The sequence below is a fragment of the Cygnus atratus genome, chromosome 20, assembly GCF_013377495.2.
Source record: "Cygnus atratus isolate AKBS03 ecotype Queensland, Australia chromosome 20, CAtr_DNAZoo_HiC_assembly, whole genome shotgun sequence".
NCBI classification, from domain to species: Eukaryota; Metazoa; Chordata; class Aves; order Anseriformes; family Anatidae; genus Cygnus; species Cygnus atratus.
The window spans coordinates 1,063,617-1,080,464 of NC_066381.1; the positions used below are offsets into that span (position 1 = coordinate 1,063,617).

The 16,848-nt window shown below is 44.5% G+C and overlaps 1 protein-coding gene across 2 annotated transcripts in view; it reads left to right on the forward strand.

Moving 5' to 3' along the window:
• LOC118254048 (S-adenosyl-L-methionine-dependent tRNA 4-demethylwyosine synthase TYW1-like) overlaps positions 1-16,848 on the forward strand; it is a 110,635-nt gene that overhangs the window by 17,033 nt on the left and 76,754 nt on the right. For both annotated transcript variants that reach the window (XM_035559016.2, XM_035559017.2), the window contains 2 exons: positions 4,835-4,961; positions 16,201-16,253. In XM_035559016.2, coding sequence (XP_035414909.1) covers positions 4,835-4,961; positions 16,201-16,253 — 180 coding nt within the window. The remainder of the gene's footprint in view (positions 1-4,834; positions 4,962-16,200; positions 16,254-16,848) is intronic.

The window sequence follows — 16,848 nt, forward strand, 5'->3', positions numbered from 1 at the left end:
GACTTTCTTGCTGTTAGGGTGTTTTCTGGTTCAGTGATTACTCAATCCAAGTTTCTAATACTCATTTTTGTGCTCACTTGCAAATGCTCAGGGCCACTTTTAGTGATGACTGACAGCAGTTAGAGTATCCCACGTTGATGTAAGAGTGACAGGGCATTTACTCCATGGACTGAGCAGTTCCATTTCTGTTTGCAACCACTGGGCTGTGTGACAGCCAGCTCTCTGTACCTGGAGCAGCAGGCTAGCAGTCTTCTCCATCTGTTCGGGAGCTTTTGTGTGAGCCTGTGCCCTGTCCTGCTCTTGTGGAAAGGTTGATCCGTCAGGAAACCAGTGCCTGTAGCGCCAGAGATAGCTGGGCCTGAACCAGGGGAAGCTTGTCAGCTTTAACTATCCTCTTGTCACTGGGGTATCGCTTCCAGAGTGCTGCTTGGTGGAGGTTTCAACTCTTCATTCATGTAATTTGTGAACTTCAATACTTCATTTAACCACTCCCCTGGGAAAGTTTTACTAATGCTTCTTGCTGCCAGGCAGTCTTTTCCTGATAACCTTGCCAACATTTTTCCCTTAGCTCCAGTTCTGTTTCTCATGTCTCCAGCCGCTGATGTATTACTGTTTTCTTAACGTTTCTGCCTTTCATTTGTTAGAAGATGCTAGAGCCTTTTGATGGATGAGGCTGTAAATCATGACAAGGCCAGGGTTCCCTCTCATTTGCCCAGTGGGAGGCTAAGTAGGAAATAAGTTCAGTCAGAATTGGGATATATTTTGGGTGTTTTCCTTCCAGGGGCAAAAACTTCTCAGGGAACATATTTTTTTCAGCTCTGGGACATAAATAGAGCCGTGAGGCTAAAAATGCTAAGTTAAGTTAGTTTAAGGGAATGCTTTTGTGTGGAGTTCACACTGAACTTCCCTTTTTCGTTTTTTTTTTTTCCCCTGCCCACAATAGTAGTCTGGAAAGCATTTGATGTTTTAAAATGGAAAACAGACACCAAGCACCTTGATGTCCTGGAGAGAGCAGCTCAAAGAGGAGAAGTGGCAGTAGCATGTCCTGTTGGTCACGCTGACCAGATTTGGAAGTGGCTGTGGACGAGTTTCCTAGGGAGATTTGTAGGAAATCCTTTGAAGCACTTGAACTGTGGCCTGTGAGAGGGGCAGCAGCACCTCTGCCTTGGCAGGAATGCTGAGGTCCTTGTTTGTGTCTGTGCCAGATTTTCGCCGCCTGCACACAAAGTACGTGCTGCTCGTGTCTGTGCTGCCTGTATGGCAAGAGACGGAAGGACTTTCGTCTTCACTTGCAGAGGAGTCGATCATTAGTCCCTACGTGTGGGACTTGATGCTCTTACTCAGACCTGCTTGGATGACAGCAGGCTGAAACTCCTGCAGGCTGCAGCAAGAGCTGTGCTGAACTCTGAGTTGTCAAGAAACTGGGAGGAACTCATGGGGCTTCCTGTCTGTGGGCTCTCATCGGTGAATACAGACCAGGGGATTACTTCAGTTTTCTGGCAGGGAAGTATTTCAAGGGCACAAAAAGCTGGCTCTTGTCAGTGCTTGCTTGATTTGTTACGGAAGGACAGTAACTTGCTTTAGATTTACTATGGGACTTCCTGCTAAATCACTAGAACTCAAGAAGTTTGCTCTGTGCAAAGTTAACTTTGTTGTCTGCACTCAAACCCTAAAAATAGATATGAAAGGTTTATTAAGCAAATCAGTGAAACTCACGGCGGTGTGAATTCGGTTTCCCCTAAGAAATATTTGAAGCCAATCACTTGCCAAACAGAACAACTCAGGTATTGCAGTTCAGAGGAAAAAAATGATTATTTTGTTTGCAGGCTTTCACATCAAGATGGAAGAGGAAAAAATATTAACATCCTCTCTGAGGGGGAAATGATTCTTGAAATAAACGTGTTTCTGCCTTGCCAGTAAAACAATTTTATTTATTTGTTCTTATGTTTAGGTACTTCTCTCAGCTACTACCGTGATAGGCACGACAGGCAGGTAGAAATGCAAACTCTTCAATTCAGAAGGACTTTCCCGGTGTCTGAAGGCTGGCTTGGATAGGATGTTGTCTGTGTAGTTAAGTGAATCGCTGCATTTCTTAATACTACGATGTGCTACATAATGCATATTGAGTTCCGGGGGGGTTTAACCTGGCATGAGATAGCAGAGTGGATGTGCCAGCATGTGTCTACTCACAAATCTTTCATAGTGTCTTGCTTTGGCAAGCTAATGAATCTGTGCTGGGATAGTGCCTTTCGTTCTTAAGTGGATGGTCGTGCCTAGTTGTCGGTTAAATGATGTGGGAGAAGCTCTTAGTTTAAGAATTAATAGTTAAAAGATGAGGATTTTTATTTCCTCCCTTCCTTATGCATGAGGCTTTTCCAGTAACATTAATATTTTATTTCTGAACAGCCTTGATGCTAAATGATGCTAGACTTAGTGCTGGGCCCTGCACTCGGCTCACAACAGCCCCGTGAGGTGATACAGGCCTGGGGAAGAGTGGCTGGAAGGCTGCCTGGGGGAAAAGGACCTGGGGGTGCTGCTCGAGAGCCGGCTGAACACGAGCCAGCGGTGTGCCCAGGTGGCCAAGGGGGCCAATGGCAGAAACAGCGTGGCCAGCAGGACTAGGAGGGAAGAGGTCTTCACGATCAAAGTCCACCAAGGGGATTGTCCCCTGTACGCAGCACTGGTGGGGCTGCATCTTGAATATGGTGTTCAGTTTGGTGCCCTGCACTGCAAGAAGGATATTGAGTTGCTCGAGCATGTGCAGAAAAGAACAACAAAGCTGGTGAAGGGACTGGAAAACAAGATGTAGGAGGAGCGGCTGAGGGAACTGGGGTCATTTACTCTGGAGAAGAGAGGCTGCAGGGAGACCTTATCACTCTCTACAACTGCCTGAAAGGAGGCTGCAGCAAGGAGGGTATTGCTCGCTTTTCTCTGGTGACAATTGATGCGATGCAAGGCAATGGCTTCAAGTTGTACCAGGGGAGGTCTAGATTGGATATCAGGAAGAACTTTGTCATGGCAAAGGTGGTTAAACATTGGAACAGGCTGCCCAGGTGGAGGAGTCCCCATCCCTGGAGGTATTTAAGAGATGCATGAAGGTGGCCCTAAGGGACATGGTTTAGTGACGGGGCGTGGTAGGTCAGGTTGATTGTTGGATTTTGTGATCTCGAAGGTCTTTTTCCAACCCGGATGACTCTACAGTTCTCTGACGATTAAGTCGATGGATGGATGTGAGCTTTCAAACTCAACAGCCTACAAGTACTTCATAGAGCCAACCTTCCAGGGGAGTTTTAATGTGTTATAGAAACCAATGCAATCTACCTATTTAAAAGAAAAAAGTAACCTACTGCTTTTCAGCAAACTGAGTGAAGGAAAGTGAAAGGTGGAAGCTGCTTTCTCCTTCAGTATGGCCCAAGTTGTGTTACTGGTCACTAGAAAACACCTTCCTGCACAGCTTCACTGAAACTGTAGACTAAGTTTTATTCAACATGAGGAGAGGTAATAACTTCTGTCCCTAAATGTTTTACTTTCCTCTTTCCTTCTCAAGTATTATGAACTTTACTTTGTTCTGGAACCCCAAGACTCATTTTTTTTATTTTTTTTTTTCTCTTCTGGGTTACCTTTAATTGCCTTCTGAGGTTTTGCTCAGGTACAAAAGGCATATGTATGTTTAGGGACGGCTGGGTTACTTTGTGAAGAACACAGTTTGGCAAGCCAAGTGCACTGGTTTCGTTAGTGATGCGAACAGTTGGTGGGTAAACTTGGAAGCATTTGTATGAACTTCTTGATGTCTTTGGCACAAAAGACACTTGGATGTGAAATAGCCTGTTTTGTAGGAACAGAATGTCCTCTGTTGGTTTTTGTTTGTTTATCCGTAACTTCTCTAATATTTCAAAAAAGCCATAAAGGACTGACAGATTACAAGTTGCATGAAATATCAAAGTAATTATTTACACTTTCATGCTTCTTTGTGCAGACATAAAGTAATAAATACCCATAAAGTCTCAGAAGTGACACTTATACAGCAGGGGATTCACAGTTTTTTACGTGCTGGGATTTGTTTGTTTCTCCTCCTTTTAACTTTATGCTAATACCTGATATTCTTGTATTTGTTTTTAAGTAAACTCCAAGAGCTTAAGCATGTTTATAAAGCGGCATCTGTTGAAAGCCAAACTTGTGGGATGCAGCAGCTTCTGTCTGGAGTTGACTGCTGAGGGGGAAAATAGCCTTTTCTGGCAGGGTCTTTGGTGATCACTGAATTTTGGTGGTGCTCTTGGCTGTCCTTTTAGGTGGCTTGTGGAGAGCAGCTTCTAGTCTAAACTCTTGGGCTGTCCAAATCACTGTAGTGATGTGGCTTTCTTCCACGGTCTGTCCCAAATAACTGGGACAAGAGCTGCTTTGTCACTCCGGGCAGCTGCATTTCCAAACAGGATGGTTTGTTCCTTTGGGTCTGCATGCTGTGGAGAGGTGAGGTTTCTGTGCAATCACAAAACCATGGGTTTAAAGCCTGGAGTCCCTCCTGCTTCCAGATGAGGTTCAAGCACCTTGTTTCTTAAAATGTCGTAGGGAATTTTCTTGCTGTGTTAGAACAAATCTAGAGTGTCACGTATGGATCTTTTTCTCTTATTTTAATTCATTGTCCTAAATTACTCAAGGGTCGGTGACAGATGGGAAGAGGGATAAAATGCAGGATTACATGAATGCAGAATTCATGTTTGGGCACTTGTGTGGGGTTTTAAGTCTAGCAGGTCTGTCAGGACTGGTTGAACTGTGCCACAGTGCTTAAAACATGATGTTTCAATCTAAGTGGTTGTAATTCACTGTCTTTAAACAGAGAGAACGTGAGCTTGAGGAAGGAGTTATTGGAACGAGCTTGTCTGGAGAGACCGCCGGGAGGAAGGAGGCAGGTGAAGAGAGAGAGATGATAACTGCAGCTCTGAGAGACGCGCTCACAAAGCAAGGTGAGGTTCTGTCAGCCTGGGCAGTAGTCCTGGTTTAGTGGTGGGCTGTTAACAGAGCAAGTGAAAGCCTATTTTCTCTTAAAGATGCTGCTCTGGACTGTGAGTCCTGGTAGGCTCTAACCAGAGGCAAGAGAAATTAGGCTAGGGCTGTCTGTGTCTGCATTCCACACGGGAAGAAACTAAAGCTGTGTAATGCATCTCAGCGTGATATACAGTAAAGTGTGGGAAGAGTAGCAGAATTCTCAGGGTATAATACTTCTGCTAAGTCAGCTTGAGATAGAAGATAGTCCTGTGTGCCTCGGCGTTCCTAAGTGTAGGCTTCTGTAAGAATATTTAAAGATCAGATTTGTTTCTGTCTTGCATTTTAGTTCCATGCTTTTTTTTTCAGTTTCAAATGCCTCTGATTTTTTGGCACTAAAACTTTATTTCCAAAAAGGAAAGTCTTTCAAACTTCATCTGCTAGATGATTAGGTTAGTGGTTCTCCTATGAGTTGTAATGAACAGTGTTAATGAGCTAACAGAGGACAAGGCTTTTAAAACAGAGGGCAAGCATGGGAGGAGCCAAGCCAACAGCCCTGCAGTTTCTAAACCCTCAGCTGTGAGTGGTAAAGCCAGGAGAAGGGTGATGTGAGCTGCCCTGTGCTGCTCTGTCACTGCGGTTGGAGACTAAAGGGAGCCTGTGTGATTTTTTTCAGGATGAGTGTACTCAGTTCTCTTGCCCGCTGAATCAATAGCCTTTCTCCTGATGTGTCGGAAAAGGCACTTTGGTCACTGTAGTGGAGACACATCACTGCAGAGCTGGGCTCTGAAGTTCTGACTACATTCTGTGTCAGTCCAGCAGCCGTGGGATCACAACGCGTTTGCTCCACAGGATCTCAGTTATTCTTCAGCCTGAGTTTTTGTAGATGGCTGGTGTTGTGTTCTGCCTATTGTGTCTGATTTGTTTGGTTGTTTTTTCTTTAACCTTAGTGCAGTTGTAAAACAGAGCTGTTCTTTCATTTGGCCTGCAGATTTAAAGAATCCAACAAAGGCTTCTTTAAAATGAGACTTGGAATAGTAGTGACTGTGCCTCATCCTCATGTCCACAGTGGCGTTGCTGCCAGCGGAGGGCTGCAGCAGGCTGGTTCAATGCTTCTCAGCTTTGATTCCGAAGGCTGTGATATGGTGGCAGTTGCAGAGCAGCTTGAGGAGTCTTACAGGCTTTTATTTGTAGTTGTTTTGTTATTACCGTGTGTGATCAGAAAGGCTAATCACTCTGCCCACAAGGGTGTTGGGAAGATGGGTGAATTTGGCTGGCAGGGCTGGGGAGTGGGCTGCTGGAGACTTCTGGATTTCTTCTCACCTCGCTGCTTCTAGAGCTGGCCAGCAGGGAGCTGAGTGCGTGCTCTGCTGTGGGTCCCCTATTTTGAGAGGGTAGGGGCCACTGCTTCCGTGGAGGTGTACAGAGTGCCCCAGGCGTCTCAGCTCCCGCATGAGGCGGCAGGAGCCCTAGAAGGGATGTAGAAGTGGCCTGTGGGTACTGACTTCTGGGGTGTGGGTGCATGGTTTTCAGCAACTGCCCTGCCTGGATGCTCTTCTCAGGGTGCAGTGCTCTGCCTTGGCTCTTCGTTAGGCCAGGGTGGTCACAGGGGTTGTCGTGGGAGCGCTTCATGCCCCGGCTCGCTATGACCCAGTCATTACTGGTTCCGTTTTGGGGAGTGAATGAAATGGTGGGGTATTAGTGCTGTACACAAGTGGTAGTTTGAAAAATAATGCTGGAGGGAAGGTCACATTGCTGCCGGATTTTTTTTTTTTTTGGTGCAAAGGCATTTTCTCCAAATAACTGGGATTTCCTTGTGGTGTTCCAGAGACAGGAATTCATTATTCAGATAAGTTCTATTTTGAAAGTAAGGAGTTCTCTATTCCTTTTTCATTCAGGGTAGTGCCAACAGTGGATCATCTGGTTGGGGGTCTCCTCACCTAAATCCGCAGTTTGAAAGGCTTAAAACTATTGTGCATGTAATCTCAGTTGCGACTGCCTCTTGCTGATGCAACCCTCCCCTCCTTTCCTCTGCCTCTCACATAATTCTTTAACGGTTGCTTTTGGAAGAGAAATCTACCTTTCTCTTGTTGTGCTGTAGCTCTTGTCTGCAAATAATATGCCAGGACAAGCTTATGTGGCTACAAAAATAAAGCAACTCGCTCCTTCCCTTGGCACCATCCCCCCCCCAAAATAACAGTGCAGTGTTGTCAGAAGATCATCGAATTTAGCAACAACTGGTTGCTTTGGGTATGGGTTCAGTGTCTCTTCAAGATTATCCCTAAGGGCATAATTAGCCCAAGAGAAGGAAAAAACAGTAGTAGTGATTCAGAAGAAAGCTGTTCTTTTGAACTGTAGTTGCATAACAGAAATAACAGAAGTTTGCCTTTGAACAGCATCTCTTCAGACTACTGTAACACTTGCTCTTATTTTTTAATCACCTTCAGACAAATTTAGCTTCTTCCTGTACGTAAACTGAGTATTGCTTAATAGTTTTATTTTAGCACTACCAGTGGATTTCAGCTAAATATAATCTAAAATATTGAATTGTGTAGGTGTAAGCCCTTGTAGTTGTCTGGTTGCAGATACCTTTGTAAGAGGTGCTCTGAAATAGCTGTTTCTTTGAAAGTCATAGCTGGTCTTGTGCTGTGAGCAGATGCTGATTCCCTTCCCTTCGGTGTTCAGTCTTGCATAAAATACACATACAGCATGAACCACTTAGTACTTCCAAGTAACAAATATAGCTGGAAAGAGAGAGGGGCTGACAGTATGTTAATGCTTTAGTTGCCTCTTCTGTTTAGGTCGATGTCATGAAATTAACTGAAAATAGAAGCAAACCTTTCATACGGATGTTTCCTGTGGTGATTAGTAGGCGCAGCCTAACTTACTTTCTCATTTGCTTTCTACAGTTGCTTGTAGAGTCTTGAAACAATCCTGGCTGGGCTGAAAGTTGTATTTTTTTCTTAATCTGCTCATACTCTCTTTCCAACATGTTCTTTGTTTTGTTCTCCTTAACTATGTGTACTGCTAAACACGACTGTTTCTTGTAACTGTGTAGTAGGTAATAACACAACAGGAATGGATTACAGTTACCCAGAGACAGGCCCCACAGACATTTATTAAATTATTCTGTTGCTTCTTTGCTATTGTGAGTGCTGTTTTGCTGCAGCCCAGTTGGATTATCCTGTTTCTACTGGTTAAATGCGCCTAAAATTTAGCACCAGTGTGTCCATAATCACTATTTCACTTGTGTCCAAAGGCAAGTGCTTATTCAGAGATGGCTGCTATCTGAAATAGTATGGGCTACTTCAGTAACTGCTTTCTTTCATGCTCTGGCTTCCTGCTCGATGTAAAGATATGCTTTGATCTGTGTTTTTCAGCGTGTATTAGAAATCTGGAGGCTGACTTCAGAAGAATATCGAAAACTGAGCTTTTCAAGTGCTTATCGATCTTGTTTGAGATTAGGTTTTCAGAAGTAGTGAAGTAGTTGGTAGCTTTTACTGCCCATTCTTGGACTGATTTTTTCAGTGCCTGCTGCTCTGAGCTTCTGATGGTCTCTGCTTGGCTCATTGTGCTGAGCTGTTAGTGCTCTGGCTTTGGGAATCAAATCCACTGCACAGGGAAGTTGCCCAGAGATCGGTGCTGCCGGATGTATGCTTCCGCAGGCTGTGCACCGAAATGTTTGTATGTGTCTTTGGGTTTTGGTGTGATTTATGTGTAGCTCTGAAACTCCAGGTGGCACTAACAGCTCACAGCTGGGTCGGGGATTAGTATCACTGGTGCAGGCTCTGAAAGGTACCACAGAATTCAGTTATTGGCTATGGGAAAATTAAAAATTAGTTTGAAAAACACAAAATTCTTCTGTGAATACCTGTGGGCAGGGTAAACATAATGACTGAAACCAGGCAAAGTTAAGCCTGCTAGATTTTCTTGCTGTTCCTTAAAAATATTTGCGTAAATAAATGGGGAATACACAGTTAACGGGGAAGAATCCAGGAAGCAGAAGATGCTCAAGTCCCACAGTGTGGAAGCTGCCAAGAGCTGGTGGTGAGCTGACTGCAATACTAATGTGCTGGCGCAGATGTAGCAGCTTATCAGTAGCGGATTAGATAGCCAAAACTCAGCTTTGTGGGCCTGATTCTTCCCTTGTGTGCAGTTATTGGAGTTGGTGGTTACCCATATATAACAGAGGAAAACGAGTATAAGTTCACTTATATTTGAAGTTCACCTGTTATTTTTAGGTTTTGGAAGGGCTTTGGAGAGTATTGGTCTTTGAAATTAAGTCTATTAAGCTGGAACAAAGTACAAGATATATTCAGGCAAGGATAAAATTTGCTGTCCTTTCTTCATAACACAGCGCTTTCCCCAAGCAAGGGGTCACCATCTTTGTACAAATGGATATGTAGAGAAAGAAATGTGCTCAGAATGACTGAAAGTTTCGTTAAAAGCCAACACAATCTCTTCTATAATAACGTTAGTTCTCTGTGTATTAGTTCGGGCTACTTAAGGAAAAGAGCTGTGCAGGCTGGTTGCCTTCTTCCACTTAAACCTTTTGACCTGGCAGGACAGTTTCTGCTAAAGCTGACACTGATTTTTAAGTTCTTAAAGATATTGAGAACTTCCACATTGTTTCAATTTTGAGAATTCAGGTTTTTGAATCTTCTTATGAACAAAGAGGAGAGGTGGAGGCTCTTCTTTCTCACTTAATGTCCAGACCTCCCAGCTATGCCCCATCGTGTTTGGTTGGCTGGTTGCTGCTGGTTGGCAAGGGTTTAGCTGTAGGCTGGGCACATTTGCTGCATCCTACGCAGTCATCAGGCCAGTCAAAATAGATAAAGGGCGTGAGAGGAGCTGGAGTTACGAGGCAGGGGTACAGGAGGCACTGTGGGGATCTGAAGGTCTTCCACGGGAGGGTGGGTGGGTGAGAGGGCAGCCTGAGGTCCTGGCCATGGAGCTGTTGCTCTGTGCCGAGCTGGGGCAGTGCAGGGCATGTTTCTGGGGAAGCTGGTTCTTCTTTGAGACAGCCTGTTCGAGAGTCCCACCATGTTTTCTCATGCTTTGCTTGCTTTTCAGCCAGAAAAAGGATTGGATCTGTTCTCCTTCTCAGTGGAGCTTGTCTTCCCAGCCTCCCAAAGGTGTAGGTCCTTCTGCTATTCAGTTAGCTGAGTGGCTTGTCTTGCAGGTCTTCACCTGCGCAGTGTCTGGGAGCAATAGGGAGGTGACTTCTGTCCATAGCATGTTTGTTCTATTCTCTTATGTGCTCTGGTGAATGTTGGTGGATGTCTGTGAAGATGGCTTTTTGGGGGAAGAGGGCAGCTGTTCTCATCTTGGGATGGCAAAGCCAGTGTGGAAGTTGGTGAAACTATCAGAGCTAAGGGGTTGGACATCCCGTTTCTCAATCTCCTCCATGGCAAGAGGTCTCAAGAACTTGCATTTGATTTGGAGGTTAAATTAAAATGGGATGAACTGCCATGCTGTAGATGCCCATGGCCTCGCTTCTTGAAGACGAGGCATGCCTTGCTGGAGTTGCTTCTGGTGGAGGTCAAGAGCATCACTCCTTCATGGCAAACATTCTACAACAGCTCTGCAAATGGTCTGTCTTAGACTTTGCTTTGTCAAAGGTGCCAGATACAGACAGGTTTTCTTTTGTTTTCCTTCAGCACTAGCTGATGCAGGTGAAAATATCAGTGGTCTCTGTGTCTGTCTGTCAAAAGCAGAATTTGACTAGGTATCATACATTTGAGTATTGGAGGTTTTATATTAATTTGCCCTTGATGCCCTGGCAGTTCAGTGCTGCAAAGGAAACAGTGCTCCTGGATTAAAATGGACATCTGGGTATAAGTGAAAACCCAGACCTTAAGAATTTACCGTCTCCTTCATGGTCAGCTGTTGCTGCTGGAACGTACAGCTACTGGCATTCCCATCCTTGACCTTCACCAGTCTCATTTTCTTGATACTAGGTAGGTTTGGTTTGCCTGACATAGCAGCTGTGACTCTTGCAGTGGCTTCAGCAGGCTTTTACTACAAGTTAAAAATGTTCAAGAAATTCCTCGTTTTCTTTATGATGAGAACGATCTGAAGCAGCATTTTGGCAGCTCCACTGATGGAGCAAACTTTCCATCCAATTTTGAACTACAGCATCTTTGCATGTAAGGTATAGTCCTGCAATCCTTTATCATGTTCTTATATCTGCCATGAGTGCATGGAAGCAAGCTCTTCCACAGCTTGCTAGCCTTTTGCTCCTTAAGAGCAATTTTTTTCAAAAACGTTTTTGGGGAAAAAAAAAGAGGAGTTGACTCTGAGATGTGCTTTGCAAGGATTTCTTGGAAGATTGAGCAGTGCTGGAAATAAAACCGGAGGTTTCTCCTATCTTGCTTGGCGATATGAAAAATTCCAATTCCCTGATCCTACTTCTTTCTATTCTGGTATAAATGCTGATATAATTTGAACAGGTTCCTTTCACAAATTACTCTTGTATTTTTCTTACTTGTTTTCTAGCATTAGTCAGAATGCTGTCTCTTAGATGGTAGCTCGAGTGCAGCAATTGTTACAGCTTTTCAAAATGGTCCTTACGATGCTGGTGATGGATTACTTCTGCATTGTAACCTTCAGTTCGGGCCTTTTAACCAGCACACTTGCAAAACAGCAAGAAACTGGAAACTTTTCTCTGTAAACATTCCCCTAGTTTGAAGTTCTTTCTCTACTGCGTTTTCAGCTTTAATGAATAATCATTGCTTCAAACCAGGTTTTTATTTAAGGAGATTGCTTGATAGAACCACGCTGATTTGTCAGCTGCATATTACTTCTTCCTCAGAAGAAAGCTTTCTGCAAGTCTTTTTTTTTTTTTTTTTTTGAAGCATAACATGATATCAGATTGGCTTTCACCACGCTTACAGTTACTGAATTCTCGCAGGGTGGTTAAGTCTTTCTGCCTTTTAGGGTCTTTTCAACCACTCATCATCTACTCGATTCTTTTATTTCAGATCTTTTCCTCTGTGCTTTCAAAGTCTTTAGTTGAAGCATGCTTTTGGTAGCGTAAACATCTGTACTGGAAGGTGCCCTTGGGTTTTCTCCTGGACATCTGGCTGTGTTAGGATAGTCAGAGGAATCTTAAAGTTGTGTATGTGACTACTGCAGATGTATTTTTTTAGACTGCAGCTATGATGCTGCGTCTAATAAGTGGACAGTTGTACTAGTAGAAATTTGGTTTATCTTGGTTATTCTGCTTTCAGAATGAACATACTTGCTCACATGTGCACATAGCTAATCCAAATTTGGAGGCTTGAACTTGTTACGTGACACTGGTAAAACAATCTAGCGAAGACACCACCAAAATACCTCGATTTCCTGTAATGCGAGATATGTATGTGTATATATAGACAGTGGTGTCCTGCCTCAGGTACGTATTTGAGGCTGAAAGTTCAGCAGTGTCCCTCAGTAAATTCTTAGAATTTCGGAGAATGGACCTTTAAAACTATTTACGTGATGGAGATGAAATGCTGTAATAGTCTTAAACAGTTGCAGAACTGTTTTGCACTAGATGATGGAGCATTCACCATCTGTTACAGAGGCCATCTCTTTTGGTTAAAAGTCCATCTGTGGTCTATTAAACTCCAGTTTGATTCTCAGGGCAAACAATCACCGAATGTTTATTGGCCTACTGCCTGATGAAACTAATTTCACCCAAAAGCTTGTTTAAAAGCTTAATTCAAGTCTTTATGACGGTGACACCGAATTTCAGAGAAGCTTGACAGGTTTCTTGGTCATCCAAAATTTACTATCTAGTGTGGGATCAACTGAAATACACACTTGTGATCAGACATTGTGCCTTTACTCAGGAGTAGAGTTTATTATTTAACCTGCCGGTAATTTAAGGAGTCCTTTGGGTATTAGGCTGTAGATGAAATATGATGTTTCTGTTGAGCCTTAGGATCTGAAGATACGTAAGGGTTATGAGCCCAGTCCCATTGAGACAATACAGTGTATTGTTTGGAGGGTGTTGCATCCAAATATTCACTTACAGTTATTGCCCCCAATAATACTTCCCAAGAGCAAGCTTACGAAGTAAATGTGTGTGCTGTGAGCCCTGGCATGTATGGGTGCAGACTCTGGGGCCGTCGGTAAGGTATGATTCAGCTACCACTTGTAGAAGAGCCTTGGCAGAGGCACGGTGGAGCTGTGGCACAGCTCGTGGCAGGGGTGGGCTGGCCTGAGCTTTCCCAGGGGTTGTTCCGCAGAAACTGCTGCGGAAACGGAATGGGTGAGACCCTCAAACTGGTTCTCTGGCGTGTTCTTTCCCAGGGCTGGTTTGAAACTCAGCACTTCTTGGCTCCTGCATAATCCTTTGCATTTTCTTCTTTTAGTGCAAACTGGGGGCTAAAAGACAGTGCTCAAAGAAACAGGCTTTAGAGTCGGAGGGACCTCCGCTCACAATAGATGTAAAGAGCGTACAGACGTGGTCGCTGATACTTGGTCTAATTTCCAAGTCTGAAAAAACGTGTCACGGCCCATGATCACTGTGATGGCTTAGCAAGGTAACTACGCTTTCTACCAGAGCAACCCGTGCAGTGAAGACTCGAATTCAAAAGCTTTGTGCGGTGCTTTTAAGAAGTTCTGCAAATATATGATGTTTCTTCCAGTAACTCTAGCTGTGACTCCTGGCAGCAGCGAGTAAGATGAGTAAGCCCCTTCTCATAGCTAAAGCTGGCTGAAGTTTGTAAGCCTCTGTTTTGATGTTGAACATGTACAATTTCTTGGCCTTTATAGGAAGCTGTGGGCGCTCCACATGGTGGAAGTTCGTCTAAGTAACTTAGGAGAAAATGTTGCAGCTTTGGGCTCCGGAGTTTGGCACCTTGTCCAGTTTAGCTGCTTCCTCTCTTCCCTTAAGCAACGCAGTGGTGGATTTGGGCAAGCATGCCCTAGTTCCAATTTAATTTTAATCTAAAACTCATTTTAAAGCAGCCACATTACTTCTGTTGACAGTCTGAGAGAATAATCTTATGTGAACACTGTTGCTGGGTTCTGAGAAATACAAGAAGACGACTAGGGCTGCAGTGGTTGATATCAGCAGAGTCTGGCTTTCCCGTGCTCATCATATCCTGTAAGGATATGAATTCTAGCGGTACAGGGAGGTCTCTGAGATTAGACCTTGCTGGACAAGCCTTTTTGCAAAGAAATGCAGAAGAAATAAGCAGGAGAGACTCAGGGGAGGAGGAGGTGATGTGATGCCACCAAATTCAGTTGTGGGGATTTGGTTGTCTCAGGCAAGGATCAACAGGGAGATGCTACGTCCAGTCCTAGATGGTGACTTCAGTATCACCCCTGGCTGTGCTGAATATCAGGTCCATGTCAGAAGTGCTGATCAGGGTTATATTGATATCTTCTCCAGGAAAGGGCTGGATGATCAGCTTGGTAAAATACCAAGGCTTTTGGGGTTGCATCAGTTCTCTCCTCCTCGCTGCATTTACTTAACCCGGGCATGTGTGCAGGGAGGATGAGTTTGAAATGTTGTCCATTCCTGCTGAGTTGAGGGGAGAGGGAGCTCAGGGCTTATTCTTGGGAACAGAACCTTCCCTCTCTGGAAGGTCTGGAAGGTCTCTGAACCTTCCCTTAACCTGGCTGTCCATCCCTTTGCCATTAAAAGGGGGTCCCCACCACTGGTTCCTGCCAATCAATCACCCCCCTTGCTATGAACCAGCTGTTCACAGTCTCTTGGAGAGCTGATCAGGGAACAGATCAAGCTAAAACTGCATTTGTCCACCCTCCCCCACAAGGTTAGAGGCTGCACAAGGAGACAGGAGCAACACCAGGTCAAGAAGTAAGAGGAGTCTGGTCCGATCTCTGCTGGATTTCGGTGGCAGAGTAGTGGAAGCAGCGTGCTCTAGATGCTGTGTGACTTCTTGTTAGCTGTGCATGTCTTCATACTGTTTAATTTCTAGCTGCTGCAGCTGTTATGGCATCTGCTGTCACTTTAGTTCCCGGCTGGCTCACTGTCCTTGGAGGTGCAGGGGACTTTGGGGTGCTGTCACACTTCCCTGGGGCCCTGCTGCATGGTGACCAGTTCCAGGCGGGGTGGTTGTGCCCGTTATCATTGTAGCAGGTGGAGGCTGCTTCTGTCAACAGGCTTTTTTCCTCCCCTCTTGGGGTCATGCTAATTGGCAGGAAGGAGGCCTGATACCTGAAGTTTGATTTCCCTTGAAAGTGTTAACAAAAAAACATCAGCCCAAAGCTTCTGGTGGAGATGTGCTGGGTTTGGACAGCCAGGCCACACGGATACAGAAATGCTACTGCAAGAGTGACACCACGAGGCTTCTCAAATCCCTCTTATTTTTATGCTGATTTCTGAAGTGATTTTTAATCCTTCAGACATATTGGTCTCTAAGCACTTTTTTCAAAGAAGAAAATAACCTAACTCAAACAGTTTGGGTAATAATAGTACTTAGTGCTTAACGAACACTGTAGAATTAATCCTTCTGGGCCAGTAAATTTAAATAAAATTGTGTTGATCTTGGCTGGGGAGTGGGAAATGATGTGAAATCAGCTTTCCTCTGGGTGTGGAGTAGTGGCTGCCTTGCTTAGCTGATTACTGTGGCTCTGTCACGGCCAGGGGAGATGGTGTGGGTGATGTTGGTGAGCCCCTGAAGTTTGGGTTCAAACTGAGCCCAGCGGTTTGGTTCTTCTCCACCATTGCAGCTGCGCTGTCGATCAGATGTTGTTCTCCAGGCTTGGTCAGACCTCCTGAGGAGCAGGAACAGGTCTCCTTGGTCCTGAGGAAGAGTCAGGTCAGGAGTAACTGCTTAGGGCCAGGAGAAGCTACTGGTGCCCTGTCCTGCTCCCTCCCATGCCCTGTCCCTTGGGGTCAGTGCAGATGTCCCACACCGCTGTGCAGGGCTACCCTGTTACTTGGGGAAATCTTAAGGCCACCCCAGGATGATTCAGACAGAGCTGAGCAGTACAAATAGATCCCCTGTGGAAAAAACTGCTTCAAGGTGGCCAAAGTCCCTTGGGTGGCCGTGGCCTTTGCTCAGATGTGTGGGCTCCCAGAGTCAAGTGACGAGCGATGTGTGTGGGCATTCCAATCTTGTTGGTGTTGCGTTTGTGTGAACAGGGAAAAGCAGCACTGAGATGGAGATCCTTAATAATTTTGTTACCCCTTATTATGTTTTGTGTGTCAGCTATTGCAGGCTGAAATTGATCGTTTGATTTACTTCTTGTCTTCAGGTTACAAGTTGATTGGGAGCCATTCTGGGGTGAAGCTCTGTCGGTGGACAAAGGTATGCTTTTTTCTCAGTTCATAAATAAATAAAAAGATAAAGCTAGAGACTTATTCAGGTATTATAATGTACAGGTGAAATACCCTTTAAAAATGTGATATTACCTGCAAGAAAACATTCTGTCTTACAGGCTGTAGTTCTGCATTTCAAGCTATTAAAAACTCGCTGCTAAGAGTGAGAACATGACTGTGGCAAAGAGCTGGGAACATCATTTTCTGTTGTTGTTTTTCCCATTTCTGCTGTCTGCTAAAATATCTCCTACCTACTAAAATATACGGCAGGAGCAGAATGCCACGGGAAAGTGGGAGGGTTTCATCATAGGTGTGAGGTCTTCTGAAACAAAGATGACAGTCCATCGCTACGTTCAAACGAGTGCACAAGGGCACTCATTAAACCAGTTGTTCTGTGACAAAACACATCTGATTTGTAACAGGCAATGCTCCTCCACTATTTTGCAACACTTGCCAAGGTCTAGATAGCAAAGTAACCGTCACTAGGAGTTTTTTAAATTTAGTCTTTGGGGGTGTGTGTATCTATAGCTGTACATAATATACATGTGGGTATATACATGTGTGTGTGTATGCATATATAAGTG